The sequence below is a fragment of the Strongylocentrotus purpuratus genome, unplaced genomic scaffold, assembly GCF_000002235.5.
Source record: "Strongylocentrotus purpuratus isolate Spur 01 unplaced genomic scaffold, Spur_5.0 spur5_scaffold_2, whole genome shotgun sequence".
Taxonomy (NCBI): Eukaryota; Metazoa; Echinodermata; class Echinoidea; order Camarodonta; family Strongylocentrotidae; genus Strongylocentrotus; species Strongylocentrotus purpuratus.
In genome coordinates this window covers 5001779-5029462 of record NW_022145605.1, presented here as the reverse complement: position 1 = coordinate 5029462, position 27684 = coordinate 5001779, and the positions used below count along the sequence as shown (strand labels likewise).

Sequence of the window (27684 nt, the reverse complement as noted above, 5' to 3'; positions counted from 1 at the left end):
ACACACAAAAAACATTTTATTTTTCTATCAAAGTATTTTATTAATAGCTGCGTGTCCACATAAGCCACACATTGTTCAATAAATGCTATCTTTAATCTATTTACACATTCACATAAATATATAGTTGTATGTACATTAGTGAACATATTATTATCTTTTAATCAAACTACTACTCAAGGGTGTCCAAAAGTTTAATGATTTCAGTGCAAGTATGAACTTTCATCCATAATTACTGTATATTTTTTAGCAATTCGTGAAATAAATATTATATATGAATATATACATGTAGATGTCCACCAAAGAAAATGAGAGGCCTATTCATCCAACAGGAACATATAAAAGCATCTATTTCATAAAGGGAACAGGTTATAGGACTGAAAACTAAACACTATTTTATTTCTTAAATGCATTACTGGTATTGCTTTTGGCAGGGATAGAACAAAGTATAAACAAATGTTTTTTTTAAATACTTGCAAATCAACCCCAACTCTCCCCCTAGGTTAGCATTTTTCTAGAAATAAAGTTCACTCTGCAGAAGTCTAATCTGCTGGGACTGCAAATATCAATTAGACTATTTGTCTCAGGAAGTGTAAATATCACATGTTTTGCATAGTTTGGTTTTAAAAAATGGCTTTCACTTAGGGAAAATTCAACTTGTTCAACTTCGACTACCATCTGCTCTACAGGGCTAAATACATTTCTGAAAATTATTACATCTTCTTCATTGAGTGAAGAATAGCATGAACATTTAATTTACCCCCCTTAGATAACAGAAGGAGTAGAAGTGGAACAATAGATTTCTTATCTATGAAAGGAAGGGTCACAAAAAATAGATAGTCAGTCTGGCGCCAGAAAGGCATTAACTCATTACTATATTACAGAGTTAACACCCCTTCAGGTTCTGAACATACACAATAATGATTTTAATAACATAGCCCGTTGCAGAAAATGTTGAACCGCCAAGAGATTTTATCGTTATCTTATTTTTCTAAGAGTCATTTGTGACTAGCCCTTTCTACTTAACAACTTTGGGCAAATACAGTCACAAAGTAATAACTGTAGAAAGTTCACCAGTTTGACATCAGGCCAATTAGGACATCCCATTAATAAGATAAACTTGAATATCCCAATCATGATGAATGCAGTCGAAAAGGGTACTATTTTCCAAGATACAATACTTAAGGATTCTCAAAGTAAATATCACGTCTGCAGCGAGTAATGCTGATCTAAACTTAAAGGAACCGCTTTGACCACACATCTATAGATAAAGCTATAACAGACTTTGATAACCATTAAAAATGAACCCCATAAAATATCAATTTACTCTCAAATGACCCGTTCACACGTGACAAGCAAAACCACAGCAAATTTTTTTTCTTTTTTAACATGTACATGAATGGCAAGTGGGGATGACGAAAGCAGTTGTGCGCAACAAAGATCCTAACATGCGTACGTACTTCATCGTTGTGTTGTAAGATACAGAAATGTAAAGCACATTATGCTCATGTTATTTTTTATTTTGTTTAACACAAAAGTTTACACAATGTGAATGAGCCTTAATGGGCCTAGACATGACCTAATTTAAATAGAGCAACACCCCTATCAAACAAAAATGTACAAACAGAGATTTTAATGTGTTTGTTCAATTCATAAGACAAATACAAATTCAACTTGCAATGGCACCATATCTTTGCATATGTTTCATGGACGTTGAAATGATATCAAATTCATAATTACAAGTTACGCAACTACATGTATGCTAGTATCATCTTCATTTTTGTGATGATGAAGAATTTTTATACTTACATCTAAATACATGCTGATTTCTATAAAAAGTCATTCATGTTCAGCTACAATTAGTATTGACATACAGAGAGAGGTAGACTGTATATGTACTACATTTACTACAGAAATCGGTACTGTCTTCTAAAAGTATTTAATCTAATCATTTCAGTCTAATCACAGATAAAGTAGTATCAAGTTTGACATTTTTCTAACATTTCCTTTTGAGGCGGTTTGATATCTGACAATTCTTTGCCACAACATTGGGTTCTGGTTAATGAATAGACCAGTTTACCAACATATTCCAATTTCAAGAATACTTTTTAAACAAAGGTTGTTCTTGACAGCATGAAAGCTTGGCAAGAGTTGCCCGACATAGCAACAAGTAATACATACAGACTGGATCCCGAGTATTGTAGTTCATTCATTAATAACAGGTTAATTGAATAACTCATCACTAGGTCCCCAGGAAAGATGCATCCATAAATTTGAATATGTTAGTAAACCAGTGTATTGCATCTTAAGAGTAACTGGTTGAATAATTCATCATCATGAAAGAGATGGCTTAGGCAGACCAGCACATGTACACAAACTCATTTCCTTTTCTATAAAAAATTATAGGAGATCACAATTACTGAGAAGCACAATTCATATAAGACTGCACATCATGCATTAGGATTAGGACTAGTAGCTTCATTCCCTATCGTTCTATGTCCATTACTAACCTAATACAGGTACACATTATCTAAATAAAAAGTTGGCAAATATTCAGTAAGTTTTGGTGTAGGTTTGGTTTAATTTCACAACTTTTCATTTTCTGTCGCTGCTGTAAACTACACTGTAAAAATGACCTGTAGTCATTTAGCACCTTGACTGCTCCGAATAGCAGGTCCTTTTCATTTTCTGAACAGCTCAAAACCAGCAATACCGGTATATATTTACAGGCTACAGTGGCTATAGAAAGAATCTTGCCCTTTCTTGCATGTACTGTATTTTAGAGATTTTGCCAAGTTGAGTTTGTCTTTGAAAAGGTGCGTTACCAGTGGACAGTGTAAGCTTCACTGGCTTACACCAATTAAAACAATTGCATGTGATTTATAAATGGTGCAATATAAGTTCTTCATATCATTTTATTATGGCTGCCAGTCTCAGCACCTGTTAGAACTTGTGCACAATTGTAATAAATAAAATGCCTTTAAATCTGGGCAAGTGAATAATTAACTTTGGGTTAGTACATTGATGTCCTCACATACAAAACTGGCCAAACTCATTATGCGAGGTATAAGCAAAAACCATGAAATCAGTCAAATAAACAAAATCAATCCCAGAAAATACTGGCAAAAAATCAAAGAAGCACAAAATTATGAAATTTATACACATAGGTGCAATAATGGCAAGAAAATGAAAAAGAAAGTTACAAAGCAAAATATAAGCAATAATTATATTTAAAGATGCTGGCCATAGAGGTATAGAGGAAAACATACTTAGAAAAATGTCCATCGGCGATCACTCTTGAGTAAAAAAAAAAAAATCATTTCATTCTCCAGTTGGGTGATAATAAAACTTGTACGTAAAGACCACTTCACAAAGACAAAAAAAGCAGTCTGTATTGGCAGGTGGTCTTTCTCTACAGGGTTATCTTAAGTAATAACGACGATTCACAGTGAACGAAAAGTTAAAATCTTTTCGTGAAGGGGTGAGTATTCCCAAGGCCGAAGTTCTCCATAGTTCTTTGGAAGCTTTCAAAAGCTTAATAACTGTCTGTTTCTGTGTAGGTTTTGTTGTTGTTGTTGTTGTTGGAGTGATGAGTTTAAAATAAAACACCCATCAAAAGGACATGGGGAATATACTTCCTTGGCTTTTCACTTTGAACCTCTTCACCATGGGATTCTCTCACTCTCCAATGAGCAATGGCTGGTAATACAGAAGCCATCTGGATCCAGAAGAAAATGGGTTCATGGGATGTTACATCCTGGGGGGGTGTTTCACAAAACTTGTCATTAGTGACAAATGACAGTTGTTGTTATAAGCTACTGAAATCCTCGCTTCTGATTGGTTATCAGCAGATTTGTCACTGATTTTTGTCATTTTTCATTGAAAAAAGGCTTTGTGAAACACCCCCAGGACTGTTCACCATGGTACCTCAGCCCTTCCTATCCACTACGATGTTCCCAGTGTTATCTTTGATCCTGATTCTACCGCTAGAGTACCTGGTCTCCTGGCGGCCATCGGGGTAGACGGTCTTCACTGTGCCATCAGGGTACTCCCTCCTCTGTAGGGAAAAAGAGACCAGAGAAATCATTGTCTTTAATAATATTGGTTGAACTTGAAGGTAAAGAGAAGTCGGAAAACATTATTATTTTGAAAATTACTGATACACCTGGGAGGGTAGAAGATAATTACCACAAAGTTTTAATGAGAACCCTCACAGTGTAAAGAAATGATTACGATGTAATACCACTTTAGTTTGTATAAATCCTCATCCTTAAATAAGAAGCCACCGTTGTTATTATTATTATTATTATTATTATTATTATTATTATTATTATTATTATTATTATTATCATTATTATCCTAAGTATGATACATGATCATCTAGAAAACAATCAAATGGAAATCAAAGAAGAAAAAAATTCCAACACATTTTTCTACTTCAAGTGAGCTTCAGAGCGAATGAGCTGTAAGAACTAATGGTTGAAAGCAGAATCTAGTCTGTACCTTGTAGTCTATGGAAATGAGATTGCAATTTGTTGTTTCTTTCATTTAGCAATTACCTACAGTGCTAATAATCTGTAGGTTTTAATAAATTACAAGCTGTATCCGATCCCTACCTTGTATTGGTCAGTGTGGATCTCTCGCTGACCGTTGGGGAACTCCATGACCCGATGACCGTTGGGGTCAACTCTGAGGACGGTGCCGTCCGCAAACACGCTCTCCTCTCCACCGTTAGGGAAGAGGTACTTGATAGTCTGATCAGGGAAGGTGATCTCTTTTGTACCGTCTGGATAATGCTTCTCAGTCTGATTACTGTGTGATACAGGTGGGATAAGAAATGAACATGAGGAGGCATTCACTATTCTTGCTCGTGTTTGGAATACATCCAGAAGGAAATGAATCATGAATATGCAGTAAGTTTGAATTCCAAGACAGGTATTAAAAGCTGATCTAACGTAATCATCTTTTTAAAAAAAGTTAGTCTCAACGAAATATTGAAATTAATCAAAGACACCATCTCATCTTCATCCTCTTAATAAGTCTACAGCTTCAATATCTATTGCAATAAAGATATGATGATGCTACCATTGATTTCATTTCACATGAAAACCATGCTTCAGCTTGTAAAATAATATAATAAGTGCCTCCAGCCCCATCTCTGGTCAAGAAGTAATAAACAAGTTTAACCTTGAGAGAAAGAAAAACCCTCCCCATACCCCAAACATGAAGTAATGATATATACTTACTTTGAGAACTGGAGGATTTCCAAGCCATCTTGGTATGTAGTGTGAGTTGTCTTTGTCTCTGAATAGTAGTATACCTGATGAAGAAAAAAAAGGAGAAACAGTGATCACATATTTTGCATGTTTTGTATGATGATTATAATAGTTGTTTTTTATATAGTCCTTTATCAGTTCCACATAAATGACCGAAGCTATTTCAGTATTGATACCACATTAAAGTTTGACATAATGTAAAAGGGAGTCTTTCATAACCTTTATCAACCAACAAAAGTGTGGACTTCCTTTGAATTGGGGTTCCTTCCTACTTCAGCCATTCTGGACTGAAATTTCCCAGTTTACAATACCAGAAAAATGTATCATTTGTGAAATGATTATAGTCAAACATCTGTATAGTGCTTTATACTACGTTGCTAAGTGCTTTACATTGTTATTAACATTACCCCGGTTATTGGATTCAATTGCTAATCTGCACATGATACTGATAGTGCACATTTTCCGCTCCCTGAGGAGTATTCCAGCCAGCTGCCATTTTACAAGCGCACATGTGCCAATCCAACCACATTAACGTTTGCATCCAACCAGATACCCATTTAACACCTGGGTGGAGAGTGGCAAATGTAGAATAATGTCTTGCCAAAGGACATTAGGGCTGAGACGGGACTTGAATCGTAAACCATGCCATCCACAGTCCCGCGACGTATCCACTAGACCACAACACTTCTGCTAGATGAATTGTGTGAGAATAAAAGTCTGGATGTAAGAAAGAAATGATGAAAAAAGACTCACCACACGTTGATCTGGTAGGATCTGTTTGACATCCCCATTGAAGAAAGAGATGATTATGGTCTGACCGTCAGCACTGATTTCTTTCCTCGTTCCATTGGAGAAGGTCAGAACTCTTGACCCATCTGGGTTGATCTGCTCAACCTGTGATGGTCAAAGGGAATGGTACAATCAAATCTGCACTGTATAGAAAGACCACCTGTCTACAAAGATCACATTTTTGTTTCCCTTGAAAATGGTATGTCATCGAAACATATACTAAAGGAACCTGTACATAAAGACCACCAGCCTATAAACACCACTTTTCTTGTCTCCATTGGGTGGTCTTTATAGACAGGTTTCACTGTATATACATGTAAGTTTAGTAGCTAGGATTAGCAGCTTAGATTCAAAAGACATGGGCTCTCATGAGCAATGATCATTCTTAACAGTAATCTATAGTTTCCCCTTTTAAATTCATGGCAAAAATAAAGGTTGAACCGCCATTAAGAATAGAGTAAAGTGCATGACAGGGACTGACAAGAAATTACTGATTTCAGAAAAGCCTAATTGCAATTAGAGAGGGGAACTCAAATTGGCTACACCTGATTACCTGAAAACATCAGAGTGCGTTCTTTTGCATATTGAAATCAATTTTCTTCAATCGTTTCTCATCCAAGCATATTTCTTGCATATTTGAAAACCTTGCACTCAATCACAAACAGTCAATTTATGCAGAGAGCAGTAAGATAAGATTCATGTTTTTTTCCTTCTTTTGATCTCTGAAAGGGATGGAGATGACAAAAGAAATCATAACCTACCTTTCCATCTCCATGTACAACATCTTCATAATCCTCATCATCTCCTCCATCTTGGTGTATGCTGACCACCCCTTTACCTGCAACCCCATGGTTGAACCCATGCCCATTCTGCATGTCTCTATGTGGTGAGCCTCTTGGTCTGGGATGAGGTAGGTGCTGTGGACTTCTGGTTAGAGGGGTGGGCTGGATGGAGGATGTTGAAGAGGGGGAGAGGGACGAGGGTTTCGTTCGGGCAGGGGGCGGGGTTCTCTCATTGGGTACCGGGATGGGAGGTGGCTCGCGGTCTGACGGCGATCGACTCCGTCTGAGAGCTATTTGGCTCTCATAAATTCTATAAATAAAAGAAGCATATATAGTAGTTCCTTTAGAATAGTTCAGTTATCATCATATATAATCATAATTTGAAGGAAAAAAAAATCAAAATATTTAGCTCAATTCGATGATTACTGCCACAAGTCAATTTTAGTTATTAATTGTTTTATTTATTCATGCCTGCCAAGTACATAGCCAAATCCAATGCAATTCTTTGTTTCTAAACAACAACACAAGATAGTGTTCATTGTCAAATATGAACTATATTTAGCGGAAATCAAAAAAAATTCTCTCTTAAAAGAGAAAATAAGGTATGACGAGATCACAGCTGGGTCTTACAGAATTCATTGCATGGGAAGTGTCCTGACTGTCCTCAAAAGACAAAGGAGAGCCACAAGGTAATCTAATTACTAATTCAAATCCACCTTTGATCCATGAACAAAGACTTGGGGAGATGGTTCTCGTATTACCACTTCTCTAAATCTGTGCATGCGACAACAAGAAAAGATGACTTCACACCAATGACAAACATGCAATCTTCTTCAATGGAGTATGTAGCTCTTCCAAATCCATTTCCAACACATGTATTTTCCACGCAAACACATCACAGAACAAGAAAGTGATAATACCTCCACTACATTTTTTTTAAAGCAAATGCAATAAAAATAAGAAGACAAAAAAGGGTCTACATGTCAAACCACTAGGTTTATGTACGGTGTGGGAGATGGCAATAGAAAAACTGCAAATACCTCACATCATTTACAATGCAAGACGTATCACGTCATAGCAAAGAGAGACATGAAGAAACAGACAACAAATATTGAAATTATCATGCAGTCTATGTTCTAAAGATGCATGCAAATGAGTTCATTATACGATCTATCTGCACTCTAGTTGAGGCTGTATGCATCTATCCTATGAACCTGTCAGGCTGAGTACGATAAGTGCACAAATAGCCTCAACGAGAGTGGATAGATTCTGCAATGAAGAAGGAAAAACATACATCTTTTGTTTTATACAATGAAACTCTTAGACCCTTGTTATTTGATGTAAAAAAGAATTTGTTCAGGATTGTTTCATGTTATTATCGATGAAAAATAGGCTTACTTTAGCGCACACACAGAGAAAAGCGCAGTTACCTCTATGCGTGCTTACGCGCAGTGCTACACACGTGCTACGCAAGTACAGAAACAACTTAACCTCACTGCTACGCATCGGTGCATAGTTCTGTAAACTATTGCACTCTTTTTCATAAAAAAAGCATGTGATAGTCTCAGTAAATGCATCACACGTGACCGCGTATGATCAATCATTTGATTAAAATCTAGGAGTGAGTTGTATAACCTTCCATACAAGACTGCTCATACCGCAATGAAACAAAGCTATACATGGACTCTTCAAAAGGTGTCAAGATAGAGTTTACTGCACAAGGGAACAACAGATATAGAACTGTGAAAACTTAAAATCATATAGAACAACCTACAGCAACATTGGGGAGGTTCTTACAAGTAGATATAGGTCCACTTCATACTTACTCCAAGAATAACTCCTGAATTACGTGCATGTATCAAGCAGTAGATGTCATAATAGGAATAATCATGGATATGGAACTCATTGCTATTAGATGTTAGAGAGAAACCCTCTTTAAAATCATTTTATAAGGAGCTAAGAGAAGGATGCTGATGGAATATGCACAGTAATGTATCTCAATGTAAATATTTTAATTTTAATTCATAGACTGATTACAATTACAGTGCCATACAATAGGTATATATTGTCGAAAGTATTAAACAAAAATTGTTTGTTTCTTTCTTTGTGTGCGTGTACAAATGCACTTCTTGCCAATATTTACATTTGCGAGGCATATTATATACATTATTTTGCTCATTCAATTTTTTATGGAATATAGGATCATATTAACATGCATTTTACTTAGTGTTAAAATACTTTGTATGTAGTATGAGGTATCAGGGAACAACAATTTTGGACTATTTCATGTTCTCCCATTACCATGTATATGTTTTATATGTTCTTTCAAAAATGGTAATAAAATCATTCTTTCATTCGTTCATTCATAAATAATTTCAAATCGAATAGAGGGTTAGATACAAATGAGAAAAAAGAAAAAAAACTCTTTCAAAGATCAAATATATCAGGATGACAGATGGAAAATACAGTATAATCATCAAACAAGTATTATGAAAACAAAATATCAAATGCCCTCTGCTTTCAATACCTTTATACCAATGCTTTCATATTAATCATCACAAAATTGTGTTTTTAAATATACATTGGGTCTAAATAAAAATGAACATGTAATATTGGCCATGAAAAATCCTTATACCAAAAACAACCCTGATATTTTGAAAGATGTATCATGTACATTTTATATGGTACATTTGAGGGCTTGCAGTAGCAAGTAAGATAGGGTACAAAATAATAATAATTAAAAAACAAAAAACAAGATCAATTCTAAACTTGATGAGTTAAAATAAATATTCATGAGATCGACTAGTGCAACCAATATAAAAGCAAAAGAAGACTCACATATCATCATCCTGCTTGGAAGGTTCCATTCTAGGTGCGGGGTATGCTTGCAGGTATTCATTATCACTATCATCATCATCTGAGCTCTCTGACATGGTCCTGGACTTTGCACTCCCTCTGTGATGCTGACTATCCCCATTTCTAATAATGGGACGGTCCTCACTTCCTGGCCTCTTCTTGTTGATGTTATTATTGTTGGACTGTTCCATTGTTTGATGTTCATGTCTTGCGGGGGGACTCGGTTTTGGTTTTGGTATTGAGGAGGGCTGTGCATAGATAGGCTTTCCCTACAACAAATCAAAACAACAATAATAATGTCTTTTAAAGTTTTTTTTTAACTCTCTTATCACCAAATACATGAACTGATTGTATAGAGTACACAATAATGAATGCTCCCCTAAACTTTTGATTGTTCTATGAAAAGATTGAAAACTGATCCAAGCTTAGTATTTTTTACTGGAGCATTCTTGTGATTCAATTTTATCCCTGATAAAATATATCAAAATCAAATGTACTTTAAAGATTTCATCTCCGCTACCAACTAAAACTTCTCACACATTGCCATTGAGAGAGTAATGAAAATACAAAGCTCTCTCGCTACTTCTTTCCTTGTTATCTTATATGTAGTTGGATTTAAAAAATATAAAAAAGATAAAATAGTGAATTCCAGATTTATTTGCCACTGATAACAAAGAAGATTAAGTTACTTTTTTTTTACTCCAGCTTTCATATGTGTTAAAGCCCATCTGTACTAGTTTGGCCAGGAGGGATTAGACCTCCCTAAATGGTCACTTACAGGTAGTTTCTCATCAAATCAGCTCTCCAATTAACATAAGAAAAAGGGGACCATGTGAGACCAATGGTCACCGATTAGGCATTGTTTGCTATATAGAGGGCGCAAGTAGCTATAAGTAGTGCAGTGGGGCTATAAAGGAAGTGGTTAGTTACCTATATATTACTTTTTGTTAAATGTTGTACAGGTGAGTAAGGTCATTACTCAGGAGGAGAACGAAAATTCACAGATTGAATAAAAAATGATTCTCCAACTGTTAGAAAGTTCTTTACCTTGTTATGCTCCTCCTTCTTCCAGGCAGCTAGTCTTCTCTGCTCCATGAGTCTCACCTCCTCCCGGAGTTCAGTATTCTCAGTTTCCAAGGCAACGGTCCGATCTTTGAGCCTCCTGGTTGATGCGTTCCATCTGGACTCACGTTGCTTGAGCTCTGTTTGAAGGTCACCCAGCTAAAGGATGAGGGGAAAAGATGATAAGTGTCACATAGCAAGGGTGATTGGAAAAAAAACATGGGGATGGAGTCACAGGGTTTAAGACAGAGAGTCAGACACAGACAGATGTGCAGGAGAGAGTGATATAAGGACAGACAATGTAAGATATAAAAAAAATGAGAGAGAGAGAAAGAAAAAGCGAGAGATAGAGAGAGAGAGAGAAGAAAGAGGGAGGGGGAGAGAGGGAGGGGGAGAGAGAGAGAGAGAGAAGAGAGGAGAAAGAGAGAAGAGAGAAGAAAGAGAGAGAGAGAGAGAAATAGAGAAGGGAGGAGAAAGAGGGAGAAGGGGAGGAGAAAGAGAGAGAAGGTGATGAGAAAGAGATAGAGAGAGAGGGAGGGGGGGGGGGGGGCAAGATACAGTGAATGGTGCTAAATTAGGGAAGGAATAAGTGGATTGAAACACATACACAGAGACAAAGTGTGTAAAAATGTTATATTAATATTAAGCCAGGATAATAATCGGGGCGGCGCCAGGAGCGTCACAACGTGACGGACATGTGCGCTATATAAGAAGCCACCATTATTATTGTTATTATTATTATGTAGAAAGAGAAAGAAAAAGAGAGGGAGAGGAGGTTAATGCATCGTTTAAATACTGTGTTGTAGACCCTCTATCTATAGAAACATTAAGTGGAATTACTATGACGATTCTTGCAGGTATTCACAAGGGTAATTGGTTAGGTTGTTTAATATTGACAATTCAAACAGTAACATATTCATGACAGTGTTTGGAAATGTGTTTTTTAAACAAATAAAAACATTTATAAAAGTACAACCTAAATGTTTCAGTGGTACCCTCAGTGATCTTTTACATTTCTACAAAGGGAACATGATTAGATCTTTACCTGGTGTTTAAGCATCTCAATTTCTTCTCTGTCTCGTTTATCAGGCATGGTTCTTAATGTCTTCTGGTGTTTCTCAAACATCTTCCTCTCTCGTCTAGTCAAAAGACAAAGAAATACAATAAAATGCTTTTGTCTGATATAAGTTGTAATTGATTCAAAACCTGAATGGATTCAAAGTTCTCCAGTCTGAAAACTGTGAACCTCAAAATCACCCATCTATCATCTACAATGTTACTTACTCTGGTTATTATATGCGTTCAAATTGGATCAATCACAACTCTTTAGAAGGGTGTATAAAAAGGACCTCTGTTCTGATCCATTCAAGGAACAAAGACATAAAACTATATCCCTTCAATGTCTTCTGCATCAAGCAATGATACATAAATGTCCATGTTGCCCTATTTGGCAAATTGTTATTCAGAAATAGTATCCGGATGTCGTCATGCAGGTATGTGTGTCACACATCAATAGCATTCAATTAATTATTTATACTAACAAATTTTTTTAAAATCACATGGATTCAAACAATATAATGCAGGCATTTCTTTACGAGGACAAGATATGTATTACATGTAACAAATATACAAGCATACAAACAGTTAAGCAAATATAGACACAATAAAACAATTCAGCTTACCAGCATTACAGATATCAAAACACAGGTGCTTCAGGTACATGTAGTAATCCCTAATATTCCTTACTAGGAAACGCTGTTCCCAACCTAAAAATATCCAAAATCAATTCCTTCCCTGCAACACCATGTCAACATGTGTGTCCTTCAAATCATGTAATAGGGTATAGGCACCCCCATGTCTATTGCATTTAACTTCAATGCATCAACTCATTGACTGCTGTAGACGGTGCTCCAGCAGCTCAACTGCATGGGATACATTGCAGAGGAAGGGGGAAAGGGTTAATTAAGGAAACATATTAGGCTTAGGGCTTTACCAGGAACAACAACTCGTTAACGTCTCCTTGTAGGTCGACGTTTTAATAATTCAAAATATCCTCAAGTGGATGTCCTTGCACTTGGGCGGGATAGGTGTGCATTTCAGGGGAAATCTATGAGTCATTGTTTTAATGGAATTGTTTTCATTCTTGCATAAACTAGGATTATAATTATTATTGGACAGGTTAAACAGGGTCACTGATTTTTCTTGTATTTACTATGCTACTATCGTATTTTGTGTGTCTTTTTTTAAGAAGTTTGGAGTGCATCATTTGAAAACTTCAAAAGAAATTAAAAATAAAGAAATAGTAGTTTTATATATTTAAAAAAAGTTACAGGTACATGTAATAGACATAAATGTATAATTACTGTAGTTGTAGAAAACATACATATCGTAGCTTATATGTTTTGTATTGCTAATTTCTTTATGTGTTTCTTCTTTTTTTCAAGGGGAGGGGCCGCTTGTTATTTTCGTTGTGATCTTGCTTTTGCATTACAGCCTAATAGGGTCACTCGTATTAAAGCCCCACCACACTAGTTTGGCTAGGAGGGATCAGACCTCCCTGCATGGTCACTGACAGGTGGTTATCTCATCAAATAAGCTCTCAATTATCATAAGAAAAAGGGGATCATGGGGGACCAATGGTCACCGATTAGGCATTGTGTTTTTGTCCTTTTAATCATTTGTGACTGTGAGGGAATCTCCCACACAGGAAGTGAAGGTAGAATTAATTGTGTATTTCCTTTTTGTGTTTTCTTCTACCGGTAAGTGGAATTGGTTAAACATCTAAAATACAAACATTTAAAGGGGAAGTCCACCCTTAGTGTGTTTTAATAGAAGCAGAATAATAAAAGGAACAGATCACAGAATGTTTGAGCAAAATGCTATAAAATGAAAAAGAAGAAAGTTATGAATCTCTGTAGTTGTAATCAATCCAACACAAATTTGACAACGCTGTAAGTCCTAGCTGTGACTTATCTTCTAAGGCCCCCCCCCCCCCATGGTCATTTATTCCATTAAGGTGATAAAATTCACATTTTTACCCATGAATCATATAATTTAAACATTCTTCACATTTAAACATTCATTTTCACTACATAATCTCTTTACACCATTTGGAATAATAATACAATTTGGAAGAGCCATGTTATTTATTGTTTTTATAATTTCTTATGTATTTCACTGTTTTTATAACCTATGTATTGTATTGTTTTTGTTAATTTATTTCATTTCTAAATATAATTCAACTATGTTGACCCCCAAAACAAACATCTAAACTATAAACAAGATCAAATAACAATTTTGTTATCCCTTTTTGGAAAAATTATATTTCCATATGTTTTGTACACAAATCATGAAAATGAATGATTTGCAGTGAGGGCCGACATGCAAAGACAAAAGGTCACATGAATTTGTCATGGTAGGTTCGATTTCAAAAAAGACTTTCAAAAAGCAAGACTTGAAAAAAAAAAGTACTAAAATTTCAGCACAAGATTCTTTTGCGTTATATAGGGTTGAGATGAACTCTCCTAGAAAGGTTGATTTTTTTTTACATTATTTTCAATTTTAATTCCATTTTCTACATTATAATCTATACAGATTATGTATTTTCAGTCTTTCATGTCTATTGCCATTCATTTAAATATAAAGTTTTTTATACAACTGTTTTAAAGGCAGTTCACTGCATCATGTCTGAGCAAAGTTTTGAAGATATTGAAATATTCTTTAAAAAAAGGGGCATTCTTATCATAACTTGCTGAACTTACTTGAGTTTCTTTGTCTCCTCATCTTTGTATTCTTGAATTCTCTGCAACTCTTCTGCTTTCTGCTTCTGAAACTCTTCCATCTCCTTCTTCATGGACTCTAATCCCTGCATCGTGATGATGATAATGATAGTAATGATAAAGATGATAATGATGATAAAGATGATGATGATGAGGATGAGGATGATGAAGACGATATGGTGATGATAATGATGACATTGATAATGATAATGATGATAAAGATGATAATGATGATAAAGACGATAATGATGATAAAGATGATAATGATGATAAAGATGATGATGATGATAAAGATGATGATGATGATGGTGATGATAATGTCAGTGATGAAGATGATGAGATGATGATGATGATGATGATGATGATGATGATGATGATGATGATGATGATGATGATGATGATGATGATAATGATGATAATGATGATGAAGATGATAATGGTGATAATGATGATAAAGAGGATGATGATGATGAGGATGATGGTGATGATGATGGTGATAGTAATGATAAAGATGACGGTGGTAATAATGATAAAGATCATAATGATGATGACAGAGTCACAGGATATTAAATGAATGAATTTACTGGAAAACTTAAGAGTTCAAGAATAAAACGTGAGAAGTAACTTTTTATGGTCCAGGGGGGTGTTTCACAAAGATTCTAAGTTGAACTTATCTCTAAGTTGGACTTAAAAATTATGGAAAGCCATTAGCATCTCTGAAAATATTTTGTAAAAGTTATTTTAAAAGGCATAAAATGTTGATTCCAATCATTCATATTTTCTATCATCAAGGAGATTTCATGTTCTTGATGTGGAATTTATAAAAAGTCTAAAAATACTTGAATTTCTGCTTTTGAATATATTTCATTTTAAGGCTCCAATGGCTGTCCATAATTGTTATGTCCCACTTAGTGTTAAGTTCTACTTAGGATCTTTGTGAAACACCCCCCAGGATGAATAAATTCATATTGTGGTAATTTCACCAAAATGAGCCGTACAACATCAGATGGAATGACAATCCAACATTGACGAATAAGTTTAACACAAATCCATTTCTCTGTAAAAAATGATAAGCCCAGTGAGTGACATTAATGTTAATCACTATTTGAAGGAAGTTTTAATTACAAGGCGAGATGAGAGGTTCAGTCAGTTAAGTGTCTGCCTGTCAAACCAAAGGTCATGGGTTTGAATCCAACCTAGACGGATAACTGAAACCTGAGTTGTCTGTTAATATCACCTTCCTCTGTTTCGTAGAGGGCTAAAAGACAGTGGAAAGCACTGTCCCTCAGATAGGATGTTAAATGGAGACCCTGTGTAGAGGAGAGTTGCCACCTTTGAACCCACTGCACTTTTTAAATCAGAGTAGGGGGAAACCCCTGCACACCCCCAACCAGTTGTACCGGAAGGGAAGACCAGAGGGTCACAGTGGTTCAGTTTGCTTATCCCCTCCCAGGCACAGGTGATACCAAGAAATAACTTACCTTCTCTCTTTCTTCCCTGAGTTTGGCAAGGAGGAGGTTCTCCTTCCTGAATCTCTCAATCTCATTCTCCAGCTGGGTGAGTCGATCCCTGAGGAGCCTTGCCTGGGAGCCTTCTCCTGCAGGTCTCTCAGCCTTGGCATGGAGGGCCTTCTCCTCATGCTCCTGGGAAAAAAAACATACAATGATGATAACACCAATAATGAAACAGGTGTAGGAGGAGGAGGAGGAGTAGTAGTAGGAGGAGGAGGAGGAGGAGGAGGAGGAGGAGGAGGAGGAGGAGGAGGAGGAGGAGGAGGAGGAGGAGATGAAGAAGAAGAAGAAGAAGAAGAAGAAGAAGAAGAAGAAACAGAGGGCAGGGTTTCGAGTAGGAGGAGGAAAATGAGGAAGAGAAGAACAGAAGCATCTACAAACACCATCAGAATTATAGTAATAATTGTAGCCTGCTCCTGCCGGTCTCTCAGCCTTGGCATTACCTTGACCTTATGCTCCTCGAGAAAATATTTAAGTACACAAAGATTTATCATAATGATAATATCCTGGTAATAAATAATAAAACTACACCCCCTCCCCAAGGACCAGGTATTAAATTGAGGGAAGGGGGGTGGGCTCTCTTTATACTGGAGCCTAAAGAGTGTCAAGCCCAAAACTTTATCTTTAGAATCATGCTGATCTTAGCTACGTCTTTGAACTCTTTAAATAACAGATGCTTAAAATAAGTAATTGTAAACAAATGTAAACAAATTAATGAAATGAGGATAAAAACGACACAGAAAGATAACATAATATGTGGGGTGGGGAGAAAGAACATGCCACTTACGATTTGCTGCTTTTGTTTGACATCAGGCTGCCTGAGCTTTGGGAAGAGTTTGGCAACGAGAGCTGAGGTTGGAGGAGGAGACAGAAGGACTTCTCCACTCGCTGTCTTCTCGCTCTTCTTTCTTTTCATCCCCACTTTCCCCTCATCTGAAGATATTTACGAAAACAGTAATTAATGCTCCTGGTTAAAATGCTTGTATGAAGGTAATAGCAATGCCGGGGATTAGGTAATTCCAGGCTGTAGTCCAACTTTTGAGCACAATTTCAATAGAATTCCATAAACAGACCATTTCAAACTGAACATACCTTTTGCTGGAGTTGATTTGAGATAGGGTGCCATAGCGACAATGCTGTCCTCATCACTGCTATCACTAAGCTGTGCCGTGAAGTCTCCCCACGTTTCTTCATCTTCAAACTCAACTTGATTCGCAACCTCGGGGGACGCTATGGTCTTCCTTGGTGTTCCCTCAAAATCTTCTTCAAACTCATCTGATATGTTAATCTTTCCCACTGAATGGCCATTGTGGGTATCTCCATTTTCATTCGGGTGTGAGCCCTTAGCTGTTGTGCTGCTGGAAGTTCTTATGAATTGACTGCTTGCGGTCCTGTTCTGTGTCAGCAGCATTTCATGTCTAACATTGGTGTTGCTATTATTGTTTTTGTTTTCATTCATTCCTGTTCTATAAATATCAAAATCTTCTTCCTCTTCCTCTTCCTCCTCCTCTTCATCATCACTGTCATGTAACCTTCCAAGATGTCTGCTGACTTCCTTTCCCTCTATCCTTCCACTCTCATCCTCGTCTTGCTGTGAGTCCAGCTGATACTCCATCATAAAACCCTTTTCTGAAGATCTCTTAGATAGTTTTCTCATCACTGACCTCCCTACCCCAGCATCATCCGCATCCTTCCCCGTCTCTTCATCCGACTCTCCTCCGGAAGAGTAGAAGTCATCTCGTATCTCCGCCGCGTGACCTTCACCCAAGGTCAACCGTCCACTCGGAACCGTCTCCCTGTGAACCGCCAGCGATGGTTTACCATCAGTCACCTTTGTACCTCTTTGCTCAGAATACCCATTCCTTTTGTCACTTGCTATATGCACATTTTCAGTATAGTGTCCATTCATCAGGGTAGGGTCATGTGACTGGTCAGGTGGTCTGTCATGTGACTCATAATTATTTTCCTCAGTGGCATCCACAGACTGGAGAGTTGCTAGAGGGGCCTTTTTGTTCAGTGGGGATACACCAAGAAGCTCCTGAAATTTCAGGAGAAACAAGGATTAGGAACAGTAAAAATGTGGAGTTCAATTTAAAGTACAGTAAATAAAATGCAGAGGAAAAGAAATTGAGAGGATGACAGTAGGAGAGGCGAGAGAGAGAGAGAGAGAGAGAGAGAGAGAGAGAGAAAGTTGACAACAAATAAATCAATAAATATATTGATATGTTAACGTTGCACATGGCATTTCAGGAATGATTAACCCTCTAGGCCTGGGTCTATGTACTACACCTAGTACCTACCTACTACACCTTGGTTTAGTGTCAAAAATGTAGAGTAATATCTCTTTAATTAAATATACAACAATAATTAAAGAGAGCCAGACAGAGAAAGAGAGAGAGAGAGAGAGAGAGAGAGAGAGTGAGAGAGAGAGAGAAACACACACATATACACACCACACAGAAAAAGAACAAAGAGTCCAAATGCTACCAACCTGTTTTCTCCTCTGAGCTCTCTGGAGGACACTGATGACCAGCGAAGCTTCACTGCAGAATGATGCGTTATCATCAGCAGCCTCTTCCAACATCTCAAACTCATCTAGATCTTCTTGCTCTATCTATATGAACAATGTTTGAAACAAATGTTTGTTTGTTTGTTTGTTTTTATGTCCAAAATCTATATATACATACAAGTTTTAAAAACATACATATAAAAAACATTTCAAATGATAAGAAAGTAAGTAAATGTGTAAAGTATAGACAAACGGTTGGATAGTTTACACTTGTAGAAACCTTTTATCTTGCACTTTTTGAAGGTAAATAAGGTTTTTTCCTTCTTCAGTTGGATCCTGATCATCTTAATGGTTTATTTCATGTCATTTTGCACCAAGATAAACAGTATTGTTCAGTGCATTCTTCATTCTTCAGCAAGTGGTGCACGATAGCAGAGTTGGCATTATCTGCTATCATCGGCCATGTCGTTTGCTTACATTAGAACGTCGGTTGTGTTTTTGTTGCTATTTTTAAAATTTTGAAGTACCAATCATCTCTTTAGATACATTTGATTGTGAGTAAATTAAGGAATGGATCTTTAGTCAGAGACTGAAACATGGTTTAGAAGGGGTTGATAGTACAATAAGAGTGTATGATTGATATATTTATAAAAACCAGCATGGTCAGAAATGGTTTCATTACTGACCAGAATGACTTTCTGATTAACAAAATATCCTTGTCAGTAATGCATTAAAATTACTTCTATTAACATAGTGTACAAAGAACATTTGAAAAGTAACATCTTGTCCAAATTACCTTGGTTTCCTTCTCCCAGATGTTAGCACGTCTCATGAAAGAAACCTCTATGGTGTCGTCAAGCTCTGATTGGCTACTGTACGGTAGGTCTAGGCTGGGCACCATGAGACGATGCTGGAGGGGGGCCACACCCACCTTCTCTCTCTCCACCGGTGACATGACTGGTTTGATGGTCCTGGGTTTCTGTGCCGGAGCTGGGTGGGGCTTCTTGAAGATGTTTTCCGGTGCCTGCACATCAGGCTGAGAATGAGATGGGGGCTTGCTAGAGACCTTCCTGGAAATCTGATTAGAGTGGATGAATATTCATTTTAATTTGATAATGAATTTCCAGGAAGATAAATTCATATAATTTCCATATTTCTATTTCTATTCTATATTATTTATTATCTACTTCTTTTTAAATATTTGTTGTTGTTGTTCTTGTAAAGGTGATCTGTGTTTAACAAGCTGTGCTTTTTACAGACCACCTCTTTTCCACATTTTCAATGTCTTTATAACTTTCTTGTATTGTTCATGAATTTATTCTTGTTCACGATAAAAATGTTGTCACTGTTCATGAATGTATTGTTTTCATGTCAGTGGAATGAAATAAATAAATCATGAATCTTGGTAAGACATAGTGACATCTATAACATTGATCATGATAATTGGATTTACATAGTGCCTTTTTCCGGAGGAAACAACATTCAAGTCATGCAGACCAGTAGAGGTAATTTTTTTAGATGTTTTTTTTTCAAAGTGGTCACATGAAGGAATATTTTTTAGAATAAGATGAGGCTTGTGCTAGAGGTATAGGACAAAAAAGTGATAATATTTGTGTTGGTTTATATCAAATTCTGAAGTACAAATATCATATGTCCATATTCTAGGACTAAACAGACAAAGCATGCCATCTAATCATTTGCCCATACCACATTTAGATTACCCCCAACAAATATGTTAGGATATGACAAGCAAATGTATACCGGGTAGTCATGGAAATTACCTTTGGAGGCTCCTCTTTCTTTGGTTGCCTCTTCTTGCCAACATTCTCCCTCTGCTTTCCACCCATGCTCTCTGTCTTGTCCCCAACTCTGCTTCCATCACTCTTAGGCTTCTTCGCTCCGACACCGCTCCGAGTCGGCAGAGCTGGTTTGTCTTTGCGAGGCTTGAGTTTCCTTGGTTTCATTCCAAATCTGGAGATGCCCTCGCCCCTCTTCAAGAAGGTGTGCCGCGGTCTTCCGGTGGTCTGTTCTGAAGTGGTGGAGCCAGCTGTAGGGAGCTGTAAGGTGAAAGAGGAGATTGAGATCCGGTACTGAGGAGGAATTTGACCAAAATAAGCTGACTTAAGAAGACTAAGCACAGGAAGAAGAAAAAAAAAGAGAAAAGAACTGATATGAAGGAGAAGGGGGAAAAGAAGAAGAAAAAAAGAGAAGAGAGAGATATCTGCAAAATAAAGGACATGCACTTGGGCAAGATGTGAGATAAAATGCATAATCTTGAGAATTATAGGTCAAATGGATAAATCCCTTTCCAAAGTATGTATCGTGGAAACATACATACCGTTCGGTCATCAGCTTTGATCTGCAGTTCAACCAGTTCCTCAAACGACTTGAATTCCGCTCCGAGCTGAGACTCAATAGGCCTCTCTTCCTTGCCACGCCCCTCTCCTCCATCCTCCTTTCCATCCAGGGTGCTACGATTGCCCCCATGGCGGGATGGTGTGGTGGGTGTGAACGGAGATAGCTGGGGAGAGGTGGTAGAGGAGGGGTAGTGGTCCGGAGACTGGAGAGGCAGGCTTTCTTCGGTCCTGTCCGTGTCTGGGAGATGGATGGAGAGGTGGTGGATGTCCCGAGGACTTCCACTGGTGGGGGTCTGTTCAATGAAAATAAAGTTTCCAAGATCTCACAAACCACATTTTCTAAAAACTGCTGTATTATCCATTATATGCACTTTTGTATCTAATTGTATCTAACCTCAAATATTTCCAGTCAACCCACAATGGGTAGGAAAAACTTTTAAATTTAAATGTCATATTACTAATTTAATACAATCAAGTGTAGAATAGCAATGGAACTGAAAGTCAGAAATAATTTGGTTTATAAAGGTGAGAATGTTGTTGTCCTGATTTATCTATTACTAACATTGAAGTCAAAACTGCATATCTAGCCCTGTATCATGTGAAAACCAAGCTTTTCACATTAGTATTGAGGCTACAAGGGTGGTCTCTTTACCCCAGTCCTTTGAGGGTTTAACACCTACCATGGAGAAATCTGATACCGATCTGAAGATCTCATCATCTCTTCTCTCAGCATCTTTGTTCCTCCCTTCAAACATGTCGTCGTGGTGATCATCATCATTGCCTGCATCACTGGTTTCAGACGCGGTGTCTGGGAGGGGGTAAACACCCTCTAGCATCAGGGAGCCGGGATGCTCGCTCTCAGAGTCAAGATCGGCGTCCCCCTGCATCAAGAGAAACACAAAGGCGTATCATCCACTGAGAGCAAGAAGGGCATTAGTGGGGTTTTTTAGTGGTGGTTATTTAACCTGACTGCTAAGAAAGCATAAATGCTTGTTAGTAAGCAACCAGACAGCCGGCGGCTTTAAGTCCTCTCCGAGGGACCTGGTAATGAGGATTAATGCCTTAACAAAGGGCACTAGCGCATCGAGTTGGTTTCGAACCCGGGTCACTGGATTACGAGACCACTGCTCGACCGACTGAGCTATCATGCCTCCTAGAAGGGCATTAACCCATGTACCGTAATTAACGGTGTATTAACCACACCTTTTTGCCGCCGAAAAAAATTCAAAGTCAGGGGTGCGGTTTATACACATTACACACAAAAAAAAAAAAAAAAAAATGTCTCCCAGCTCAGTAATCGGTGTGTTGAATCACCACTCGGAAACTAGAACAACACTCAAATTTGTCTGTCATCTCGGTTTGAAAGTAATCTTTCTGATAGATCTCAATATGTAGTTTATAATAATAATTCCTCCAATTTTTCTTCTATTACACGGCGTACCACAAGGTTCTATCCTAGGTCCTCTACTGTTTTTTTAATTTACATTAATGATCTTACACATTCAGCTGCACCTCGCAGTTAAATGAAAGGCCTTCTCGCGTGGGTTTTTTAACAGGGACCTGGCTTGCTGCCGACAGAGTCAGCAAATTTCTTTTCTTTTTTTTTTTTTTAGGGTGAAAAAGAGGGGTGCGGTTAATACACAAGGGCGGTTTATAAACCGTTAATTACGGTACTCTTACACATAGATAGCACCCTTCTGGCAATCAACAGATGACTAAAAAAAGTGGAGTAGGAAGGAGTGACTGATTGTTCTTAAGTAGAAATACTGATAGCGTTTGCAAATTTACAACAACAGAAATTTAGACATTTGATAATAATATTCATACAAGTATGCAATGTTAGGCTTTATTTATAAGGTCCATAACATTATTTCACCAACACAATCAATATCTGAAATGAATTATCTTTCAAACCTGAAGAGTTGATGATCCACATCGCTTTGAAGCTGGATCCAGATTTCCCATAGCTGGCAATTGTCCATTTTGAGTAGATACTGGCTGGGTCATTGCTGCTTGAGCAAGGGCCTTGGGAATCGAACTTGGCACTTTGGTCCCACGTGTAGGACTTGCTGTGGGTGATTTCTTTGGACTACGCCTGTGTGATGGAGACTTGGGTGGCGAGTTTGTGACCTTCATACCTGTGGTGAATGTGGCCAACATGGTTAAAATACTTATCCTCACTGCTTAGTTCATACACATGAAGTAATTCCATCTCATTTATAATTTAGTCTGCATGATCATTTATTCAGCAGTTAGACAAAGATCATTGTACAGTAGAGCGACTTCCTTAATCAAAGTATTGACACTTTTTTAAGGGCACTTATAATAATAATACTAACAAAATATCTTGTTTACCCAGGGTAGCCTCATCAGTATTTATACCGTTCTCCCTGAGGGCCCTGCAATCATATCATTAACCCAGCTTATAATTATTTTTTGAGCTTTCATAGAAGTCTTTATGCAACATTTTACGTACAACTGTGAGTTAATTTGGACTTGTGAATATCTGTAGATGGCAACATACTTTTTCTCTTACAAAGAAGCTCTTTAGTACACATTTATATGATGATGATGCTAATCGATAATTGTTTTACTTGACTGCTAAGAAAGCGTGTATATGCTTGTAAGTAAACAACCAGGGGACTGATGGATTTTTCTTTTCACTGTGTCATTGTGTCACTTTTTCTTAAAAGCTTTTCATGGTCACTGATCTTCCTTAGAATAGGATTTCCGTCACTAAGATCGTGACCTTTGACCTGCCTACCTCCCCACTGCTTGAGTTTCTGTTGCATGAGAGCTTGTTGCACCACCTCTTGCTGGTTCCTTAGCAGCTCCAGTTGCTGCTGCTGCTGCAACATGAGTTGATGTTGTTGCTGTTGCTGCCACTGTTGTAGCAACTGAAATCTCTCCCGAAGTTTGGCTTGCTCTTGGCTGCCCCTCTGCTCAAGTAGGTCTTGGCTAATGTCTGCAGATCACACAATTGGGAATTAATTCATTTTCATAATTTACTATGCAGTCATTGAGGGTGAACCAATTGCAACAACAAAAAACTTTAATTTGATTGGTCTTCTTGTCTAGCCATACAATAACTCATTACTCTTGGCTTGATTATTCTCTTAATTTCTATCCAACTTTTTGCTCACAGGTGACCATTCAAAGTTTATGAATACTAAATAGTCTCCAAAACTTCTCTGAAATACTTACTCTTCAATTTATGGAAAGCATTAGTAGGATAAGCAGGGGTCAGATGACTTGGAAATTCTCTCTCTTTCTCTTTTTCTTTTTTCTTTTAGAGGGCCAGGGTAAATGCAAGTGGTGGTATTCCCCATGGAACTGATGTCATTACCTAATAAACCACTCTTCCACTCCACACAGAGGCACCTATTCTGTCCAAAGCATTGGTGTCTTCTTCCCCCCACCCCCCCCCCCCCCCCTCTCCATAAACTTTGAATGCAAGTGAGTGCATGCCCACTGAATGAGTGTTTAGCTACTTTACAATATTTAGACAAACTTGTAGAGATGAGCTCTGTATAACAAAATAATTAAATGTGATACTTAATTATTTACCTGTTCTAAGGGGTGCAGGTTGGCCTGAAAGAGGCATAAGGTCAACTAGAACACCAGCTCTTGAACGTGAAGCCATCACACTGCCAGGCACAGGATGGCCAAACACAGGAGTCCGGCTATCGATGAGGCTATTTTCCATGATGATGATACTTTGTACTCTGCAAAGATATAACACAGGGGATTGAAAATATCTGAAGGATGCACTTGTCCTTAAATCTTCCCTTCCAGAGCCGATAATGTTACAATGATATGACAAGGATATTTCTTGAATGCTTGAGCACCTTTTCATGGTAGCTTGGCTAAAGCCGGGGTAATGATATGTTCGCTGGGCCCTCAAGGAGAACACTATGAATACTGATGAGGCTACCCTGGACAAGACATATTATTATTATCACAAAGCTGTCAACTACAACAAGTCTACATACAGTCTACACTACGCTGTCAGTGTAGTGTAGACACTTACATGTACAGTATATGAACAAGCTTACACCTATGCATACCTGCACCTGTTAGAATTGGTACAGCTACAATATGTTTTGTGTGTGTTAGTGGGGATTGGGTCAGGGTAGCTCATACATGCAGGGAGAAATGATTATTGAAATACTCATTTCATCTTGAAAATCCCAAATTTGTTGTAGCAGAGTATACTGGAAGATACCTGAGTCTAGCAATGCAGATTTAAGTAAGTTAAATACTGCTTATATTGATTGTGATGATCATTTACACTAGTGCAGCAATACATTCAGGTCATATTCCAATATGTTTGGGCAGATGACTGACTATTAGTACTGAATTGAATTGAATAGGTTTATGTTATAAGAGTCATCAAATATGCAGCTAAAAGATAAATTGTTCATTTTACAAGGTTGAAATACATACATGTAGCATAAGAATATTGTAGTAGATGTATATGTACATACATGTACAAAAAAGTGTAAAAACATCTATTATTTCTACTTCATTAATGTCTAACAGAGACATTCTCAGATCTGTTACTTTAAAAATGTCTTATGTAATACTGCCTTCTGATTCAAGGACAAAAAGAACAAAACATGCATATCATATATCATGATCACATTACTGACAAAATAGATGGTCCATGCAAATTTAATTGATGATAAATACATGAGTGATTGGTTATATTTCAATGGTGTATCTTCATGGTTGAATTCAAAAGAGAAATATGAGCAGCAATAAAATGTACAAGTAAAATCACATTTTGTAATATTCCAAAAGATAAAACAACGGCTCTATGGTAGAAGACCTAAAATATTTTTATTTAAATGTAACTTCAAGCTAAGTTTAATACAATCATGGTCATGAGTTTTAACAAACTACTGATGTCTCCTTCTTTTTCTTTTTCTTTTGTTTTCTTCTCCTTCTTTGTCTTCTTCTCCATCTCTTTCTTTGTCTTTTTCTTCTTCTTTGTCTCCTTCTTCGTCTTCTTCTATTTTCTACATTTTCTTTTTCTTCCTCTTTGCCTTCTTAGACTTACTTCCTCTGCCTCCTTCAATCCGATGTCATAAACAACTACACAGTACATTGTCCTAATGTAAAACAATGATAATCATGAACTATTTCAGCAGTAAATGAACATTAGTCTTAATCCTCTTTGCCTTCTCTCAGCTCCTCTGAGTCTGAGACCTTCAGGCTTTAATCCGATATCATAAACAGCTAGGCCTACACAGTATAGACTCTACACACTAGACCTAATCTAGGCCTAATGCGACTCAAACAGTGAGTGATAATATTAAAACTCAAGACCTATATCGACAGTAAAACGTAAATGAACATTAACAAACACAAACGCAATCACAAAAGATTAAATAGTAATGGTCTATCCCATTGAAACGTGTGTTGTAGAATTAACATGCGTTTCAATGGGATAGATCTAGTCAAGAAGTGAAGTTAGACTTATGACGGTTTCTAGGAACGGGCCCCAGAAGACTATAAAACAGATGTAGGTCTAGATCTCCACATCAACCAGCACATGATTCAGGAAGGCCATTGTCAGCATTGACAGAGCCTTCTAAGCTAAGTACCCCCGCGCCCTCTCTCTCAACCGATGCGTTTATGCCCAGTAGGGCCCTGCATCGTACACATCCAGATCCAGATCCAGATCTGATGGTTAGATTCCCGACCATGTCTACTCGGTTGGCGCTCTGCCGGGGTCTTGGTAGACCGAATTTTCCGTCTCTTTCGTTCGTTAGCCTCTTATTGGGGTAGGGTCGGCCGGCTCTCTCTTTAGAGACGGAAACCGTCTAGAAATCTATACACATTCCCTTGATAACGCCACGGCCATTTCAGGTCGTAGCGTTTTGCCCCCAAAATCCCCCAAAATGTCATTTTACCTCGTGCATTTTATATTGTAAATTAGGCCTAGGCTATAATAAATCAGTTCCACTTACCAACTTGACTGAAATAATCAGTTTAATAGTCCCTTTTTAGGAATTTATGGGTCAAAATCGAAATCCATTTTGAAATTATGGGTCAAAATCGAAATCCATTTTGAAAATCTTTTTCAACATGGATTTCGATTTTGACCCATAAATTCCTAAAAAGGGACTATTAAACTGATTATTTCAGTCAAGTTGGTAAGTGGAACTGATTTATTATAGCCTAGGCCTAATTTACAATATAAAATGCACGAGTGACGAGGTAAAATGACATTTTGGGGGATTTTGGGGGCAAAACGCTACGACCTGAAATGGCCGTGGCGTTATCAAGGGAATGTGTATAGACGGTTTCCGTCTCTAAAGAGAGAGCCGGCCGACCCTACCCCAATAAGAGGCTAACGAACGAAAGAGACGGAAAATTCGGTCTAGGGTCTTGGCTGCTGTGTGTGGCTTGGCCTGAGCTGAGCTGGCATGTTGGCATCGCAGCATCACGGTGTGAACGTACGTTCTTACATCGGCTGCACTCCGCCAGAGCTTGCCGGTGAGAGTATGAGAGATGACTAGAGTCGAGTCTAGCTGTCTAAACGACTGGGTAGTCGCTTTCGGTATTACACAGACGTTTCGGTAACACGGATGTACTTACAATTTACAAATATCGATTATTAGATTTATAAAGATTTAATTCAAAGGGTATAATAACTTGAATAAGAGGTCTACTTTATACTTACTTGAACTTTCTTATCAGATATTTGTTTATTACCGAACACTTCCGAAAATCGCAGATTCAAATTATTGCTAAACTT

General features: G+C 37.5%; 1 protein-coding gene across 1 annotated transcript; it reads right to left on the bottom strand.

The window, feature by feature from the left end:
- Positions 1–14: 14 nt before the first annotated feature.
- Positions 15–27684, bottom strand: LOC592133 (centromere protein J). Its single transcript, XM_030991480.1, has 21 exons — positions 27610–27684; positions 24486–24643; positions 23683–23883; positions 22833–23056; positions 21599–21799; positions 20900–21211; positions 20343–20618; positions 19358–19639; positions 18544–18666; positions 17145–18090; positions 16840–16985; positions 16023–16184; positions 14524–14627; positions 11808–11901; positions 10748–10921; positions 9683–9969; positions 6824–7154; positions 6027–6167; positions 5244–5317; positions 4614–4809; positions 15–4054 (listed from the first exon to the last, which is right to left on the bottom strand). The coding sequence occupies exons 2-21, from the start codon at positions 24622–24624 to the stop codon at positions 3926–3928; spliced, it is 4542 nt and encodes a 1513-aa protein (XP_030847340.1). The 5' UTR covers positions 24625–24643; positions 27610–27684; the 3' UTR covers positions 15–3925.